The 20,341-nt window shown below is 31.4% G+C and overlaps 1 protein-coding gene and 1 long non-coding RNA gene across 6 annotated transcripts; one reads left to right on the top strand and one right to left on the bottom strand.

Annotated features, from left to right (window-relative positions):
- Positions 1–1,790: 1,790 nt before the first annotated feature.
- On the top strand, positions 1,791–14,752 carry LOC127241823 (uncharacterized). Of its 5 annotated transcripts, none has more exons than XR_007836637.1 (5): positions 1,792–2,113; positions 2,347–2,643; positions 2,876–3,689; positions 3,762–3,913; positions 4,119–4,540. It is a non-coding gene; the product is annotated as an uncharacterized LOC127241823 (long non-coding RNA). The 5 variants fall into 5 exon arrangements; XR_007836636.1 differs by adding an exon at positions 14,031–14,752 and having other exon boundaries at positions 1,793–2,113; positions 2,876–3,913; positions 4,119–4,153; XR_007836635.1 differs by adding an exon at positions 4,598–4,752 and having other exon boundaries at positions 1,793–2,113; positions 2,876–3,913; positions 4,119–4,153.
- Positions 14,753–14,847: 95 nt separating this feature from the next.
- On the bottom strand, positions 14,848–15,618 carry LOC127241788 (glycine-rich protein DC7.1-like). The gene is made up of 2 exons (XM_051261005.1): positions 15,405–15,618; positions 14,848–15,288 (listed from the first exon to the last, which is right to left on the bottom strand). The coding sequence occupies exons 1-2, from the start codon at positions 15,517–15,519 to the stop codon at positions 15,152–15,154; spliced, it is 252 nt and encodes an 83-aa protein (XP_051116962.1). The 5' UTR covers positions 15,520–15,618; the 3' UTR covers positions 14,848–15,151.
- Positions 15,619–20,341: the final 4,723 nt, after the last annotated feature.

Genomic DNA, 20,341 nt, shown 5'->3' with positions numbered 1-20,341 from the left:
ATTACTATAAAATTATTTTTTAAAATTAAAAAGCCTATATTATAAAATTATTCTTTAAATGTAAAAAGATGAGGCGGTGGCGTCTCTTACTAAATCTTCACCTTCATCCTCCTTTCTGAATTTCCTTTCAAGGTCCAAGGTCTGCTTGGTTCCACGGCTTAGAAGGAGAGGGAAAGAAAAGAGTGACAATTTTAAATTTTTTCATATTTGGTTCAATTGTTTTTTGAGAGGAGTAGAGGAGGAGGGAGGGGACGGGATACAATTTTTTAAAATTTTTTTTCCTCCAATTCCGAGGAATTTAGAGGGAAAGAATTTTATTATTTTTTATTTTATTTTATTACTTATTATATATTTTAAATATTTTATTAAAAATTTGATAATATATAAAATTTTATTATTTATTTATTTTATTTTTAATTATGTCAAATAAATATTAACATATATATTGTACATAGATTTAAATTATATTATATATTTTAAAATATTTTTAATTAAATATTATAATAAAATTTAATGATAATATTTTTTAATAAATCATATTAGTTAGTCTATAATTATATCTATTATAATAATAATAATAATAATAATAATAATAAGTTAATAAATAATTTTAAAATAGGAATTTAGTTTTGAATGAATAGTACTCCTTTTCGTTTCAAACAATGTGCAACGTTTGCTTTGAAAATAAATTTTTAGATAAATAATATTAAGTAATATAATTTAAAAATTAAATAATGTGATAAAAAAAATAAATATATTATAGGGTGATGTCATGAGATAAAGTATGAAATAAAAATTAAAATAATTAATTATTTTTTATTTTAAAAATTTTCCATAATATGTGGAATATACCAAAAAGAGAGATTATAAATTATTTGGAACAAAAAGTATATTTGCTTTTAAAACAAACAATTTATTATTTTTTAAAAATAATTTTAATACAAGCATAATATCCCCTTTCTTCTCCCATCTTACTTAATCAAATAAAAAAAAAAAAAAACTATTTTCCTTTAGCCTCATCTCCTAAAGCTATCTCCAACCCTTCACTTTATTTTTGCAGTTGCTACGGTAAAAATAAGTTGATCTACAGTAATTTTACTCCAACCATTAACTTCAATTTTTACTTTAAAAAGTATATTCTCTTTATATTTTTCTTTTATATTATTTTATATAATTTTTCATATTTATAAATTAACCCCAACTTTAATTTATTTTTACATTAGATCCATACACATATAATTTATAAATTATTTAAAAATTACATATATAAAAATTAACATTTATAATTAATAACTATTACAAATAAATAATTTTAAATAAATAATTAAATGTTATCAAGACAAATATGATCATAATAATTAAACAAAGATAACGTAATATTATTATTTCATAACAATTTATTACAAAAACATACATTACAAAATAGTTCAAATAAAATACGACATATTTATTCAATGGAGTTACTATATTGCTCCCATATATGCTCTATTAAATCATTATATAATAAAATTATATACTTTTAGAAAATAAAATTATACATTATTTTTTAAAAAAAATAAAATTACATACAATTTTTAAAAATATAAAATTATATATCATATACTAAAACATAAAAATTACACAATACACTAAAAAAAATACCAAAAATATAAAAACGCCACAAAAACTTGCAAAAATAGAATGATTTGAGGGTGGATTGGAGCCCCTTCTCCCCATTTTTGGTACAACCTATGTAGTGGGTTGGAGATGGTTTAAGAGAGTTTATCCTGTGAACCAATCACAATATTACAATTTTATATTCTCCGCCTCCCCATTTTTTCATTAAAATCTCTCCCACGTCTCTCCTCATTGGAACCAAACAAACCCTGAAGGAAGTTTATCAGAGAGAATCCTGTTGTCTTCTTTTGCGCTAAACCTGTCTCGCTTAATCCATTTCTTCCTCGGTCATCGGGGAACGGCCGCTCGCCAAAATCGGTTGTGTTCGCTGCTTTGGCGGAGGTCGTAGAAGGGGATGCTGAGCAGGAGGAAGGCAGCGGCGTCGCGGTTGCGGTTCCTCCGAAGCATAAGAAAGGGAAGGCAGCGTTGCGCTGCGTTGCCTTTGAAGAGAGAGAGAGTATGTCTGGTGGGAGAATTGATGTTTTATTATTTCATTTTTGTTTCCGAAGCCTGTTTTGTGTTTTTTAATTCATTTTTTGTTTGAAATTTCTTTTTTCTGTAGACAAAAATTGTGTGATGATAGTTTGTGTTTTTTGTTGATTTGTGTCTTCGACTGCATTTTGTTTGAAATTTCTGTATTCTGTAGACACTAAAATTGTGCCATGATAATTTTTGCTTTTGAATCTGAAGGCCATTTCGGAAGAATTTAATCGATCGAGTCTTACCTGAAGAACGCTTGCAAAAGGTTTGTGGTGGAGTTCAAGCTTGCTTTCATCACTGATAACAGTCCGAACAAAGATATCAATATCTCGTTCTACAACTTCCCCTTGATTAAGAGGACGGAGATCGGAAAGTTAGTGTGGGTTAGCGGTGTGGATGGGCACACGCACCAGTGAGGTTCGCCCGGAGCTTCTTCTCGGCACATTCAAGTGATTAGAATGTGGAAACTTCATAAAAGACGTTGAACAGCCGTTCAAATACACTGAGGTTTGTTTGAATTTTCTTGTCTCCTTCACGGAAAACTAAACTCCACTCGCCTCTAGCTACTTTGAATTTGTCCAATTGCATTGATAATGTTCCTGTGTATGAGAATTATTGCTGCTAGTTCATATATCAGTTCTAGAAAGGTAGTCTTGATCCTGTAAAATTAATTTATATTATGGCGTTCTGTTCTGATATTATAGCCAATTATTTGCATGAATGCAACGTGCCCAAACAGAACAAAGTGGGCTTTGCTGAGACAAGATAGCAAATTAACAGATTGGCAGAGGGTCCATATGCAAGAGACATCAAAGGAAATACCTCCACGTTCGCTACCGAGATCGCTTGATGTCATCCTTCTCCGTGATATTGTTGAGCAAGCCAAGGCAGGCGACCGTGACTTTTTCTGTGCAAATCTAATTAAGAATCTTAGACATTTCCAGCTTTATTGCAGCAATTGTTCACAATTTTGTAAATTCACATGTTGCAGGGTTGTGTTTATTGACACTCTTGTTTCTTTGCCTGATATTCTAGCATTGGTCTCTCCTGAGGAAAGAGGCAAATGTCGCCGGGAATCCTCTAGTAATATGGTGTTTTCTTGTCTCTTCAAATATTTGTGATGGGAGAAGGGTTGCTGATATTTGTAACAGGGGAGATGATGAACATGATAGTTGTTCTGATCTTAGCTATTTCTCCATCTTTTTAATTCACTTTCCAAACAATTCCATTAAAATATAGTTCATTATAAAATCTTTTGAATTCCCCCTGTTCTATATTTTTGAGACGGATATGGTATTGTAACACAATAGAACTTTAAAGATGGAGAATTTTGTTATGCTGAGCACACTATGCTTTTCATATAAAGTCATGTTGATCAATAGTATATATTGAAAATTCATACTTCTTCCATGTTGCCTGCAGCCACAAGATTCGGATGAAAGCCATCAGATGAAGTACACACCTGACTTCTTCAATAAGCTTGTTGATAGCATTGCACCTCATGCTTATGGGAGGCATCCATAAAATTGCACATGAAGGCATCAACTTAAGGGGTGATATAAATGTTTGCATTGATCTCTTGAACATATATTTTTATATATTCATATTGTCTGATTCCTTGTTAGGGCCGACTGGGTAATCTCACGGTCGAGCCTAATACCCTGCAAATTAAGGCCGACAAGGCAAGTCAGATGAACCATGTGTGATAGTTGGACCTGGAGACGTCGGGTTTGAATACATGACCTCACGGCCACAAGTTCACTCCCTACGCCACCAGGTCATCGCTTATGGGAACCAAAATTTATTTTTGCCTTTATGATAAGCATTCCATGAGTGTTTATAGAATAACAAAATTTTTTATTTTGTTGGATATATGTGCTATATATGCCCTATGAAAATAAAGATTTGACTCAACTATTGGTATTCTTTCTTATCAAATGCAAGTTCTCTTGATTATTTATTTGTTATTGTTTTATGTTCAGGTAACTTGTTGATAGAAATGGAAACATTTTGCCTGGTACGAAGCTTGTCTGTTTTTTTTCTTTTCCTTTCCAATATAAACTCTCTAGAATAATCGGTTTTTACTATAAAGTGCAATATTGCAAGAACTGTTGTGGTTTCAAAGATTTACCACCTAAATGAATTTGATTTTATCTTTGTAGTTATTGTTGGAATATAGTTATTTTACATGTATTATTGGCTAATTTTTGTCTATTTATGTGAATTCTACATTACAATTTTGAATATTGACGGGTTCTTTTAGTGACTAGCCTAAATTAAGGAGATTTTGTGATTATATTGAGATATTTTAAAAGCAAAAATATTTATGGCTGCGTTCTTATTTATTTGTTGATTTTCTTGTGATGGTGTGTTAATAGATCTGTCTTTTTATTTTTTATTTTTCTTATTTATTTATTTATATATTTTGATGATGTGGGAACCTGCGATCGTTACTCGAAAGTGCACACCGGATAAACTTTCGGTCGAACCTAATACTCTGGAAACTAGGCCCTAAAAGCAAGACACACTAGGCGAACCCTGTGCGGCAGGTGAAATGTGTTTTTAGTTTTGGAGTGGGGGATTTTGTCATTTCACAATCTAAATTAAACAATTTTACATATTAATACTATTATTATTACTATTATTATTATTATTATTATTATTATTGTGTATTAAGTAATATCAAAATATAAAAAAAATTAAATATAATAATATTTTTGGCGCGAAAGTTAACGCCACAAATTTAAAAATATATTTAATTTCTTATGTGTGGCGTCGAAAGTGGCGCCGACACACTTATTATTTACTTTTATATTAGCTTTTAGGCGCCATTGTTGGTGCCAACATATTATATGAGAAAATTTTTTATATCTGCAAGAATATCAAATAGTTATCGAAAAATAAAATTTGATATCAAAATAATTTATCGATAATCACGTCGAGTCGAGGTAGAATTTTTTTCTGTAAAAACGAATCCGGTAGTGCCTCCGGTTCATGGCATAACGTTCCCAAAAATAAAACGACGTTCGTCTTCGAATTAGGTGGCACGACAATATTTCGAAGCTCCGGCGAACTAAAATGAAAGAAATTTCAGCTATAACGGAAGGTTTGAGTAGAAATGTAAGTGACCGGAATATTGACCGGAAACTTGCCGGAAATATTGCTAGAAACTTAGAGAGGAAGAGAGGGATAGAATAGACTTCTCTCATGGTGTGGTGTATTATGAAATGGGTGTGAGCGGGGCTTTTTATAGGCACCTTCACCCTTGGAATTTTAATGTCGAACCGAAACTGTCGGCGTTTAATGGCTTGTAATCGTCGGCTATAATTTCGGTAACGTCCGACAATAAACACCATACTTAATTCCGGTCATAAACATCAATATAATTCTGATCATAAACACCAAATTTAAGTCCTTTCATAAATATATTATTTGAATTTTAAATTTTAAATAATTATTTATCATATATACATGTAATTATCTGATCCAGACAGGTGGCACGTGCCTGTGGCTTACCGGCATTTATATGTCTAACCACACTATCAATAACTACCATACAACCCACATGTATTTTAACTCATCGAATAATCGGTTACGGAAATTATGAATTTAATTTAAAATTAAATTCCATCGATTAAAAAATTAACCGATTTTTCAACAATCCCTCGCATGAGTGAAAATGTCCATTAATAGGACAACACACAACTCAGTTCCAGAGATACCGACACGTCAGGATAGGTAGCTTGTTGCTTTGAACCTTTCTTAGCCAATATTATTGTATGTACCAGTGGCCTAGTTGACACGATGCATTGAACTATTCCACATTTGTGTAAATTTTAGTCAATAATATTAACATGCCGCTATCTCAACCTCATTTTGTTCTCACGTTTTGATCCGTTTCGGCCATGGATTACTCTTTAGATTAATAAGTGTTTTATTTGAAGCGGTCCTCACTTCACACTTATATAGGTAATCATGTTTTAAAGCTTTCAACTATATTATTTAGGACTATTAAGGGTGTGTTCGTTTGTAAGAATTTTGCAAAATCTTACTATTCATTAAAATTTTTCCTCCAAAAAAATATCAAATCAAACACCTATTTTTTATATTTTATATTATACTATAAATTAATTTTTCATTCAAAACATCACATCAAACCTATTTATAGCACGTCATACTACTATTACAATTCAAAATTTTTATTATTCAAATCTCAGCTCAAAATCCAAACCTCCAAACAAACACACCCTAAGAGTTAGTGACTCAACCTCACCACTTTGCACTTTGTAAAACTCCTAGTTTTTTAGGGAATGGTAGTCGAGTGTTCGCGCTGAACTATTACAACTTAGTTATCCCATTGAATCAATGTTTGGGATCTCCAAGTGATTTGATTGGATTACCACTGTAATTGTCTCTTAATTCGTGGATTTCAGATCCATTCTCTTTAACAATTTATACATTTGATCAATATAACCATTGGTTAGCGGATCCACAAGGTTTTACATTAACATATAGTCAATATTCATAACCTCATTAGTGATCAATTGTCACACAGTGTTATGTATGTATCGGATATGTCGAAATTTACCATTGTAAATTCCATTCTTAGCCTTTGTTTTTGCATTTTGGCTATCACAATATATCATTACCGGAGGTACTAGATTTATTTTTTTATTTTTTTTTAATTTTATTTTTCCAAAATGGATCGACATTTACAAGTTTATTTCGTGGACTTTTACGAAATTGCTTCACCTCTGGTCATAAAGACATATCCGCTTGTAGACAATGAATATTTCGTTTTAGATATCCCGTTAGCATCACAGTACCCTTCAAGTACTGAAGGATATCTCGTGTAGTGTATGTCAAAAGTCGAGAGTATACTTCAAATACCTCAAGACTCTTACTAGCTTTACACAATCTACCGCATTCTCCGCAATTTTTTTTTTTTTTTTTTTTTGGGATGGTACTTATACCTCACACTTATTTGTATGAAGATTTCTTATCTTTCCACAATTTATGAGGAAATTTATCCTTACCTTTGAGTGAAATTTTATTCAAAATATAATTTGCAGTTAGAACTGCCCCACAATTTTTGGGTAATTCTGAATAAATCAACAAGACATTCATGCATTCCGTAATTCCATTTGATTATGGTGAGTATGATGTCGTAGTCGGATGAATTATACTACATAATTTTTCATACAAACCTACACATTTTTCTCTTTAATCATTTCGAGCTACCTTGAAATTACAACTCAACTGATTATCTGTCTTATTATTTTTTTTTAAGGCATTATTGCTTATTTCTTTCCCCATAACAGGTAGAGGTAGCAATATCTTGTGCAATCATTTATTAAGGTAGTTAATATATATATATATATATATTTACATCTCAAATTTGCACATATTTTAAAATAATCACACATATCAGTGTGAATTAAATCCAATAACTTCACTTTTTCCTTTTTTTTTTCTTCTTATTTATTTTTTATTTTTTTTATTTTTTTTACAGTATTAGCTATTTTTGTGTCCACCCAAACTTTTCAATTAATTTGAGTGTTAGTATTTAGTAAATTAAAATTTATTAATTTTTTTTTATATAGCATTTAAAGTAGTATTACCCAATCTACAATGTCATAAATCAGCACACTCGAAACAACATTTTGTTCCATTCAATCAGCATCTGTCGACACAGTAGAAATGTCGACACCGGATGTGCCTACACTCGAATTTCCGGCAACATCCATGATGGTGGCAATTTAATGGAGTGACGATATTCTTGCAATATATCAAAATATATTCGTTTTTACGATTGTTGGAAAAATTTTATATCGCGAGAATATCAAATAATTATCGAAAAATAAAAGTCGATATCAAAATAATTTATCGAAATAAATTCGATAATCACAATGATTTATTGAAATAAACTCGATAATCACGTCGAATCGAGATAGAACATCTTTCCGTAAAAATGAATACACCCCGATAGTGCCCACGGGTCGTGGCGTAACGTTCCTAAAGATTAAACGACGTTCGTTTCTGAATTAGATGGCACCCCAATATTTCAGGAGCTCTGGCGAACTAAAATGAAGGAAATTTGAGCTATATCGGGAGGCTTGAGTACAAGTGTCAGTGACCAGAATATTGACCGGAAACTTACTGGGAATATTGCTGGAAACTTAGAGAGGAAGAGAGGGATAAAACAAACTTCTGTCTTGGTGTGGTGTATTATGAAATGGGCGTGAAGGGGGCCTTTTATAGGCACCTCCACCCTTGAATTTTAATGTCGAGCCGAAACCGTCGGCATTTAATGGCTTATAATCTTCGACCATAATTTCGGTAACGTCCGATAATAAACATCATATTTAATTCCGGTTATAAACATCAAATTTAATTCCGGTCATAAATATATCATTTGAATTTTAAATTTCAAATAATTATTTATCATATATCCATGTAATTATGTGGTCCGGACATGTGGCATACGCGCCTGTGGCTTACCGGCCTAATCACATTATCAATAACCACCGTACAACCCACATGCATTTTAACTAATCGAATAATCGGTTCCAGAAATTATGAATTTTATTTTAAAATTAAATTCCATCGATTAAATAATTAACCGATTTTCCAACATTATACTTTTTATTTTTATTTTGGTTTTTGGCGCAGTTTTCGACGCCAACACAGTTTATTATTTATTTTAATTTTGTTATTTTTAATTATTTTTTGGCGCTACTTTAAGTGCCAAGATTTTTTTCCCTCAACTCAATTGCGGTGCCATCTTCGGAAGCTCAACTTTATTTTTGTTACTGCTAGCCGAAATTAAAATATTGGTACCATGATTCGGCCGCGGACTAGAGTCGCGACTAAGACCGCGCTAGCTGAGCAAAAATGTTGCGGCTTTTGCACGGTAATTTCTTCGGCACCAAATGCTTCTTTTTCTGGTAATGATATGATATACTACTCATCTTTATATATGTTGTCAGCTCTTATATCATGTAATGTTAATAACTAATTTTATAGTAAAATGATTAACAACCATCTTGTTATGAAATTTTGGTCAATGAGATTTGTATTGAGACCAATATTGTATCCATACACCAAGACACATACATGATTTAATTTGTGGCCCAATTGGAACCCGGCCCTAACCCGTGACCCGTCACCTGCGACCTGGCACTCGCGACCCGCGTGTTTATTAGACCCACATCGTATGCCGTTCGATCAAAGGATTTCTTACTGGACGTTGATTTGATTTAATCCATTATATATCTATATGGATTGGGAGGGAGCCGTAGGGATTAATACACTCACTCATTCATATCATTCAACTCTCTCTCTCTACCTTCTTCTCTCTCGCTTCTCTCTACATCGTGATACTGTTCTTGGCCGCGGAACTCTTCTGGAAAGTCTCTGCTCTTGAGCTTGTTTCTCCCCCGGTTTGAGGATGTCTACGAACTGCAAGGGGTTCGATTCGTCGGTTGTGGCTTCGTCTGTACCCGTGGTGTTATTTTGTCCACTGTTTTGTGCCGTAAGCCTTCTTCTTCGTATGTGGGGGTTGTTTTTGGTGTAGGTTAAGGGTCTCGGGCCGGTTTCCTTGTGTTTGTCGCGATTTACATGTGTTTGTGTCGATATTGTGTACTTTGGGAGTTTTTGGGGGTTGAGCCTAAAAACCAAGCCCTAGTTCAAAATTTTCTTTGTTTACGTTGATTTTTCTTTAATAAAATCAAGTTTATTCCGCATTTATTTCATAACAAGTGGTATCAGAGCTTCGGTTGATTTTTTTATTTACGAAATCGTGATTTAATGTTGATTTTGTAAAGTTGTAATCATTCTTTGATAGATTTGTGTGAAATCGAAAGGATTTGGTTGAATCGAACCTGTTTTAGTGCGTTCGGTTCTTTTCCTTTAGATTTGTTTCAAAATCGGCCCTGTTTGAACTCGATTTGTGTTTTTTAGTCACGGTCGAGTTGTTTTATGTGTTCTTCGAACAAAACCGCTACTGTATTGTGTAGATCGGTGGAGTTTGAGTGAGTCTCGGTTGTTTTTTGAAAAAATAAACCCTATATCTTTTTGCTCGCCTCATTATTAGTTACGATCTGTGTTTGTTTGGTTTTGAATCTAAAAGCTTGTTCAAAATCGTAAGTGTTTTGTTAAAACTGGTTTGGATCTTGTAAAATTCTTTTAGATCTATAAAACCGTCATCTATATCTTGTTAAAGTCTTTAAGAGACTTAAAATCTGTCTCTGTTTTGAGTAAATCTTTGAATATCTTGAAAACCGATTTGAAAATTGTTTTGTGTTTGGTTAAAAATTTGTTAAAATGTAATATTTGTTTTGGTTATTTTTTTTTTAAAAAAAACCAAACTGTTTGTATATAAATCGGTTTATTCTGAAAATTTATGTGGTATATATCTTTCTCTGTTCGTATCGTGCTAGATATCCCCTAAACTTGCATTTCTATGATTCTAACATTAGTTAGAAGAGAAACAGTGTCTTTGTTATAGATAACTGTTGTTATATATTGGCTAACCCTTATTCTCGAAAGAGTATAGGCTTGTGTATATTTTCTCTTGTATACTGTAGGAAAAATACTGTTGCAGTGCTTCAAGGGTAAAATCTAAAACCTTAACTTTTGTTACTACTATTTCTGTTACTCTGTTAAATTCCGCACAAATCGATTGTAAAGACTATTGGGATACCAAGGTTGCAAAACTCCGATCCTCACTCTTGTGAGTGATACTGAGTACCTTCGGTGGAATAGTCTTGAATGCATGTTATAATAGATAGGCTATATTTTGTTTTTTTTGGGGGGCCTGTGATTGCAATATTCTGTGGTTACTGTGTTTGATTGCCTTTTGTATTTTGTGCGGATAGAAGTTTGTGTCTTGTGATTTTTTAAAACAAACTATTTTTGGTAAACAATCTGTGTTTTTCAAAACCATTTTTTGAGTAAATTGTTTTGGAAATTTGATATTCATGGCTGAAGATAATAACAGGAATAGTAATAAAAGTGCACAAACATGTGAGTTGGCCAATTTATCTGATATGAATCGAAATTTAGGGGATGTATTTGCAGTTAGGACATATTTAATTTCAAAATTTTTGTGTGCAAATGAATGGATTGTTGATTCAGCATGTACATTTCATATGACACATTTGAAAAATATTTTTTCTAAATTCAAAACTTTAACACACTGTTATGTTACTATGGCTGATAAAGTGTGTGCAAAGTTGAGGAAATTAGTGTTGTCAATTTGAAATTTAAATTTGCTAATGCGATAAAACTGCATGATGTGAGATATGTGTCTGGTTTGTCAAACAACTTGATGTCATGTGTTAGATTATCTACTCTAGGTCTAGAAGAAAAATAAGGTTTAAATTGAATGAAAATAACAAAAGGGGCCTTGGTTATTTTTAGCGCAGAACTACAAAATGATCTGTATGTTACTTCTGCTATTCCTCTAATTGCATGTTCTGGAATTGATAATTCTGAAATAAATAATACTAAATTATGGCATAAAAGGTTAGACCACCTTAGTAATGGAGGTCTTAAAATTCTGCATGAATCTGGTTATCTGGAAAATAATAAATTTTCTGTTGTTCATTTTTGTAATACATGTTCCCCTGGAAAATTAAATAAAATTCAATTTTCATTAAAAATCCCTGAAAATCATATTTTTTCGAAACCAATTTTAGAATGTATACATGTAGATATTTGTGATCCTTCTAGTGAACCTACTTATGGTGGGAGTAGATATTTCTTAACTATAGTTGACGTTTTTTCAAGGAAAATTTGGATTTTCTTATTGAAAAATAAACCTGATTTGTATAAAATTTTCAAGAATTGGAAAATTCAAATTGAAAGTGAAATTGACAGAAAAATTAAATGTATTATAATTGATAATGGTTTAAATTTTTGTAATACCTGGTTTAATAATTTCTGTGTGCAAAATTGTATTAATTTTTAATGTGTCCCAAAGGCATCCCAATTTAGCGGGGTTGCTGAGAGGTTAAATCGGACTCTTTTAGAAAGAGTTGAATGTCTTTTGACATCTTCTGGTTTACCTGGAAAATTTTGGGGTGAAGCTGCTGTGACAGCAACCTATCTTTTAAATAGATTACTATCTATCCCCCTTAAAGGTGAATGTCCGGAAAATAAGTGGTTGGATAGAATAGTCGACATGTCTAATGTTCGTGTGTTTGGGTGTTCTGCTGAAATACATATTTGCACTGATGGTTTATATAAGAAAATTGAAAATTGTGTTTTCTTGGGTTATGGTGATAGATGTTATAGGTTATGGCTTAGTTCTAGACCTGGTTTTAAAACCATTATTAGTAATAATGTGACATTTAATGAAGGTTACATGCCATGTTTAAATGAAAAATCAATGTTGCTTGATTCTGAAATGTTTAAAAAATTGTGCAAATTTTAATGGTGTTTCAAATAAGGTGGAGCATAATGTGATTGATGTGGAAGAGGCAGAAAATAATTCTGAACTGTCTGTTTTTCGTTTTGATATGAGTGGTAAACAACGTGCTGTTTGTGAACCCAAAACTATGCAATGTCAAAATTGCTGATATGAGTTCTGAAAATGTTTCTAGAGTTGCTAAAATTTTACCTGTTTTCAAAAATGATAATTCAGAATATAAAAGAGAATGAATATTTGAAACCAGTGTCTCGTTTTGATTGTACTCTTAAGCAGTGTAAAAATTGTGAATCTAAATTGGCGCAATTTGATGATTTAGAAGTTGCTGAAATTGATGATACTGTTAATTATGCTGCTGATAATCTCTGTGTTGTTCAAAACAAGAATATAGAAATTGGGAAGGAAGAAGACTGTGTTCTCAATTGTGATTATATTAATTCTGGTTTGCATGAAGTTAATATTCAATCTGCTGATAATGTGCAAATTGATGCTAAAATTGAGTTTGTCAATTTTGAGAGAGAAGTTACCTCTGTTTGTGATAATGGTTTCAAAGTGAGGTAGAGACTGATAAAATTGACATTAGAGAGAAAGAAATTGAAAATTCTGTTTTTTGTTGTCATTCTGTGCATCGTCATGTTCAAGTTGATGGTGATATTGTTTCTGATTCTTTGTTGTATATAAAAACTGCTGTTGAGCAATACACTGATTTTGTGAACGAAAATGTTCTTATCTCTGATGTAGAGTGTATGGTAGATAATGAGGAAAGATCTAGTGAAATTGATATTTTTTTTTGGTGATTTTCGAATTTTATCTGCTCCAAGGCAGTTTGTGAATAAAATTGAAAATACAGTTTTTGAGGTTAAAAATAATGAAGAAACTGATTTTGATAATAGTAATGAGTTAGAAAATTACCTATTTGTTAGAGATGAAGTTAGGAATAGTCCTAAAGTGTTATCTATGTTTGGTAATTTTGATTCATCTTCTTTACTTAGAGGTATGTTTGATAGCTTAGATGTGGATAAACCTATGAGTGATAGAAAATTGTTTAATCCCGAAAGTAAGTCTCAATGTTTAGGGTTAAAAGAAGATACGAACTCATTAGGTGATAATAAGTGCTTGAAATCAGTTTCTAAGCTTTGGTATTGGCTTCTTTGTGTTATGTTATCATTGGTTGTGAGTAATATGAAACCTGTGAAGCTTGCTACTGTTTTTGTTTGTATATTGTGTGTTATATGTTTTTGTTGTTTAACACATTTACAATGTAGAGTAGGTTTGTCAATAATTGGATTTAAAGATATTCCTGCTGTTGTGGATACAATGTTTTGAAAAATTAGAAATTTTTTATCTTATTTGAAAGTAATGTGCTTTGATACATTTGATTAGTTGTGTTCTACATGTATGTAGATAGTAGGCTAAATTAATGTATTTTTGCTAACTTGTATATACCTTCTTCTTTGTGCAGGTATGTAATCCAATATTAGGCAATGATGACCCCTGTCTCCCATAACCAAAATTAGGTGGAGGATTGTTATGAAATTTTGGTCAATGAGATTTGTATTGAGACCAATATTGTATCCATACGCCAAGACACATACATGATTTAATTTGTGGCCCAATTGGAACCCGGCCCTAACCCGTGACCCGTCACCTGCGACCCGGCACTCGGGACCTGTGTGTTTATTAGACCCACATCGTATGCCGTTCGATCAAAGGATTTCTTACTGGCCATTGATTTGATTTGATCCATTATATATCTATATGGATTGGGAGGGAGCCGTAGGGATTAATACACCCACTCATTCATATCATTCAACTCTCTCTACCTTCTTCTCTCTCACTTCACTCTACACCGCGATACTGTTCTTGGCCGCGGAACTCTTCTGGAAAGTCTCTGCTCTTGAGCTTGTTTCTCCCCCGGTTTGCACGTCTACGAACTACAAGGGGTTCAATTTGTCGGTTGTGGTTTCGTCTGTACCTGTGATATTATTTTGTCCACTGTTTTGTGCCGTAAGTCTTCTTCTTCGTATGTGGGGGTTGTTTTTTTGTGTAGGTTAAAGGTCTCGGGCCGGTTTCGATGTGTTTGTCGCGATTTACATGTGTTTGTGTCGATATTGTGTACTTTGGGAGTTTTTGGGGGTTGAGCCTAAAAACCAAGCCCTAGTTCAAACTTTTCTTTATTTACGTTGATTTTTCTTTAATAAAATCAAGTTTATTCCGCATTTATTTCATAACACATCACATATATGATAACAAAAATATAAAAAAAAAAGATGCAAATAAGTTTGAAAGCAGTATAATTTAACAGTAACGAGGTAGTCATACATGAGAGTGGCGGTGCATGCCTAGATAGATTGATCGTGACAACATACAAATCATCTCTTGCACACTATTATTTATTCACCGTATATGGCAAAGGAAAGTTGTCGAAAAACCACAACATACATACATGTATATATATATATATATATATATATGAGCTGAAAATTGAGAAAGTCTCATTTATTTCTTTTTTAAATCTTATGCATAAATTCATTGCATGAATGTATGCCCTCTCTGGCTTTGCTTTGGTCTTAAACCCTAGTTTCAGGGGTTGGCCAGAGCGTCGAACTCAGCCTTCTCAGTGGCAGAGCAGCAGCGATTTTCGCAGAAGTAGGGGCAGCTGGAACCATATGTTCCACCACCTTGTCTCCAACCTCCATAACCCCACGGGGCAGTTTCATCTTCAGACAAATTAAACCAAATATATTTCAGACAATTACATTAATTATTTCTAAAAATTAAAACAAAACAAAGAAAAAGGACATGGCATGAATTCTGCAAAATAAAAAGCACTTACCTTGTTGAGTGGCGTCAGTGTTCTCAGCCAGATCTCTGGCAGCCACTTCGGAGGCAATCATAAGGAATGCTGCGAGGAAAAGGATAAGAACAGCAACTGCTTTGGAAGTAGCCATTGCTAAGTAATTCAGATAATGGAAATGAATATATGTTTGAGATTCAGTTGTTATGATTGGGGTGAGAATCAAGGAGCATTGGTTGCTCTATTTATAGGGACACCAAATGGATCACATGAGTTGCAGTGATAATATATATATATATATATATATGAATTAAGCCTGTCCGAGTAGGGTTGCGTGTGGAATGGGCATTTAATGGAATGGAATTCACCTTATCACTATCGAGTTGCAAATTAAAGAAAAATTCAACTTTGGGTTCCATTACCAGCTACCAGTCTATGTGGACCTTGTTTGTGACATTCCACGTAGTAATTTTCGAACATGGTTGAGAAGCTTCTTCCCCGACTCTTTATAATGAACATATATACATATATATATATATGCTAGTTTTGTTTTGTACTTTTTATTGTTGTTCAAAATTGTGATAGTATATCAATGGAAAATTACAAAAAATATTTTGTACGATTACTCCATTCTCTACAAAATAAAAAATATATATATATTTGTAATCGATTTTTGTCATTAAAGTCCATGTAGTTAAAATAAGTTCATCTCTAATGTCATTAACAATGAAAAAAGTGAATTTATAAACAAAAAATTTCATTACAAAAATGCTACTTTCTTGTAGTGATCATCACTGTTGTCTTTTAATTCTCATGCGCGCAAAATATATTAGGCGCGTGCAAAATATTTTATCTTAGTTGCATTGACCTGCAATTATTGGACACTCTAGCAAAATATTTCATATACATGTCACAATTTCCTTTAAAATATTATTTACATGTTTTATATAACTTAATATTCTGTCACATGTCATTCCATAGAAGCAACCCCTGAATTTAATATTTTAAGAAAGTCACGCGGGCAATACTGAAATAGTGAAATTCAAATATAAAAGTGATAATTAAGTTTATCTACCAACTGAAATAGTGAAATTCAAATATAAGAGTGATAATTAAGTTTATCTACCAAATAGTTTATACAAATTTATATATACTTATATAATTATATTTTATATAATACTCCTACGTAAACGACCCGAACTTCCGAAATCAATAATTCCAGCATTCATCCAAAAACTGTCTAAACACCACCAAACTATTTTGGCGGGTTCCAAACAAGAAGACCTACATGTTTACTTGTGCAATTTTTGTATTGTTTTTATTAATTCAATTTTTATTTTTGGAAAAACATCAAATCAAACACTTATTTTATATTAATTATAGTACATTAAAATTTAATTTATATTCAAAATATCAGATCAATATATATTTAAATATAGGGGCGACTATTAATAGGAGCACACTAAGCGATTGCTCAGGACCTAATTTTAAGAAAGTGTTTATATTTTAAAATATTAATATATTAATATTATATATATTAAATTTCAAAATTAAATTTTAAATTTTAAATTCCTCCTTCTTCTTTTTTTTTCCTTTGTTCAGCGATATAGACAGACTGACAGACAATCTTCCTCTCTCTTCTTCTTTTTTTCTCCCTGGTTTAAATGACATAGACAGACATCTCCCTCCATCTTCTTCTTTTCTCATACAGACAGACAGGCTTCACACCGTGCCTTTTTCTTTTTTCATTATTTTTTCAATTCAATTTTTTTTATAAATTGTTGGATTATGGATTGTAGGAAAGGTTACACACTCGGCTGCCTACGCCCAACTGAGCTCTGTCCAACGCCGTTGGAGAGGATTTCAATCCAGATTTTATTACTCCTTATTTTTTACAATTTACAAATAATAGAATAAATTATGCCTAAAAAAAAGTATGGGTCGTGAAAAACGTAAAAAGAAAAAAAAGAATTGATGAACTAATTCAATCTCTGAGTCGAGCAATTAATAAATTTATTATAAGAGAACCACAGTTGATTGTCGAAAATAATTTGAATATCGAAAATAATTTGAATATTGAAAATAATGAAAATTTTATTGATGATTATGTTGGCGATGATGTTAGAGGTTGAAAATGTTGATAATGTTAATAATAATGAAATTGAAAATATTGACATTGATGATTGTATTACTGATTTTGATAATGATTTTGACGTTATATTTAATATTTTTGATCCAAGAATTTGAAATTATTTAAATTCTGAAATGACTAATATGTTAACAATAAATTATCGATTATATTATTTTGAAAATTTATTTAATTACATACTTATAGGGTCTACATATTGTTTTTGCTCAGGGCCCTCTAAAAGTCCGAGACGGCCATGTTTAAATCATATTAAATAATTATTTTAATTCAAAATTTTACTATTCAAATCCAAAACTCAAAATCAAAACTTCACAAATGAACTCACCAAAAGAACCACAAACTCGTAGAATTTTACATTCAAAGTGTAGAAAGAAAGCTTCTAAATCAATTTTAAATCTGATGTGTCTAAATGCTGAAAATTGACATCCAGTGAAATGATATATTTCTATCCAATGGCTTCATATGCAAGAAGGTAGGAGGAAAAGAGAAAGAAGGAGAAAGAAAAAACATAATAAGAAAGAGAAAGAGAGAGAATTTACAGGGGCGAACGAGAGAGAAAACAAAAATAAATAAAAAAAGCAGAAGAGAAAAGAGAAAGAAGTAAAAAAGAACAAAAAAGTACCTTGGACAGTAGCTTCTCTTGCACCATGCCATGTTGAAGGCTTTTGTTTTTCTTTTTTTTAATACTTATATGTCATATTTTTCGAATTTGTTAAAAAGGTGCCTGAATCAGATGGAGAGGCCAGCAAACAATGAGCCATTACCCTATCTCCAACTAATCTATTCTATTTATTCGGTTTTAACTCAAAATATGCAGTTGCTACAGTAATTTTAATTCAATCATAACTCCATTTTTCACTATTATTCTTCAAATATTCAATTTTTTCTATTATTTTAAACAATTTTTTATTTTTATAATTTAAAATAAAATTTTTTAAAATTTTTAAAAATAAAAATTAAATTTAAAAATCAAATTTATAATTTAAAAATTAAAAAAAAAATTAAAATAAAAATAAAAATAAAACAACGCCAAAAATTGGGACACAACCCAGCGCTTAAACATATGAATACAAGAGATAGGATTATCCTTTGAACTTGACACGTGTCCTATATTACCAAAGTCTTTAACTCTCTCCATCCCAGAACTATAGTATAAGTTGTGTTTGACACGGAATTTAAGGAATATTAATATTATATTAGTAGTGGGTAAAAAGTACAGGTAAAAAATTTTTTTGCCTTTGTGAATGTATTGGTATAAAAAGTAGTAGTAATTGTGTAATAATAATGAAAAAGTAAGGGTAGTTTTATAATGATAGGATTATTTATGGAAATGAGACTATTGTATTGAAACGAAGGGAGTATAAGATTATATCGTGCGTTTTATTCCGAAGAAAACATTTAATTTATGTTAAATATTGATTAATTTATTATATTTATAATTTGAAATAATTTTTATTTTTTTTATTTTAAATATAAAATTTGTGGTAAAACTTATATTAATATATTATTAGTATATATATTTTTGTCTAAATTTTAATAAACTTGTATATTTACAAATAATATAATTTTTATATAAAAGAAATAATAATTTTATCTGCCTTAACTTTGTAAAATTAAAATCATAACTCAGACATATATGTATATATATCTTCAAATAATTACTAAGCAAGAACTGGCAAATTAAGAAAAAAAAAAGAAAAAAAAAAAGAGAGTACTCCTTTTCAATTCAATGGTCTGATTTTATCATTTTTATTTATGTGAAAACAATAATCTCATTTTAATAAATAATTATATTATTATAAAACTATCATTAATATATTATTAAATGTCACTATATCAATATTATTGGATATGAATCTTGATTATATCATTAAAAATTTAGGGATATTATTTGGATATTATATCATAGATTTAAACATATGATTTTAATATTATTGACATAAGATTATACTATAAATACCTATATATTCTGACTTTAATATGTGTATGCGTATTTTATAGTAAAATTTCTGGCTTGACATTGCCTTCGGACATAGATCATCTTGATCGAATTGAGTAATCAAATTCTTTTGCTCTCGTGTCCTTGTATGTATTTTCTTGATTTCCTGAGTTTTCTCATAACAAGTGGTATTAGAGCCTTAGGGTCGTTTGTGGGAGTCAAGATGGGTAATCGTTCTGCTGTCAAAGTATTCGATGGAATGAACTTTAGTTTCTGGAAGATTCAGATAGAAGATTACCTGTATGGTAAATATCTAGATGCAACATTGAACGAGAAACCCGAAGACATGCATGAAGCCGAATACAAAAAGATCGACAGGAAGGCGATGAGTGCAATTCGACTAACCCTTTCGGAGAACATCTTGTTTCACACGGTTCATACATAATCGACACTAGAGATTTTAAAAATCATGTTAGGTATCTACGAACAATCATGTACTGCAAACAAGGTTTACCTGATGCGAAAACTATTTAACTTGAGGATGGTTGGAGGGATTCCTATTACTGTGCATCTGAATGAATTCAACTTGATCGCTGCACCATTGTGGTATGTCAATCTTGAATTTGATTCAAAGATCAAAGCCATAATCCTGCTATTGCCACTCCCAGATAGTTGAGATTCGGTAGTAACAGCCTTGAGTGCGGCTTCTTCAGAGAAGAGGAAAATGGAGTTTGATTCAGTCAGAGATCTAATCTTGAGAGAAGAGGTCCGGAGAAATTCGGGTAAGAATACTGAATTTGGATCTGGATCTGCCTTTAGTTCCAAAATAGGGGTAGATATGAGGCGAAAGGAAAGGGTCAAGATCAAGAATGGTAAAATTCGAAGCCG

The sequence above is a fragment of the Andrographis paniculata genome, unplaced genomic scaffold (assembly GCF_009805555.1).
Source record: "Andrographis paniculata isolate CXL003 unplaced genomic scaffold, ASM980555v1 Contig83END, whole genome shotgun sequence".
NCBI classification, from domain to species: domain Eukaryota; kingdom Viridiplantae; phylum Streptophyta; class Magnoliopsida; order Lamiales; family Acanthaceae; genus Andrographis; species Andrographis paniculata.
The sequence above is the reverse complement of the archived record's forward strand: the minus strand, read 5'-3'. Positions and strand labels throughout refer to the sequence as shown.

Excerpts from the sequence above, each read along its gene's own strand:
- LOC127241788 (XM_051261005.1), bottom strand. The coding sequence starts at position 15,519 with ATGGCTACTTCCAAAGCAGTTGCTGTTCTTATCCTTTTCCTCGCAGCA. Across the intron at positions 15,289-15,404 it reads CACTGACGCCACTCAACAAG|ATGAAACTGCCCCGTGGGGT; the intron begins GTAAGTGCTTTT and ends ATTTGTCTGAAG.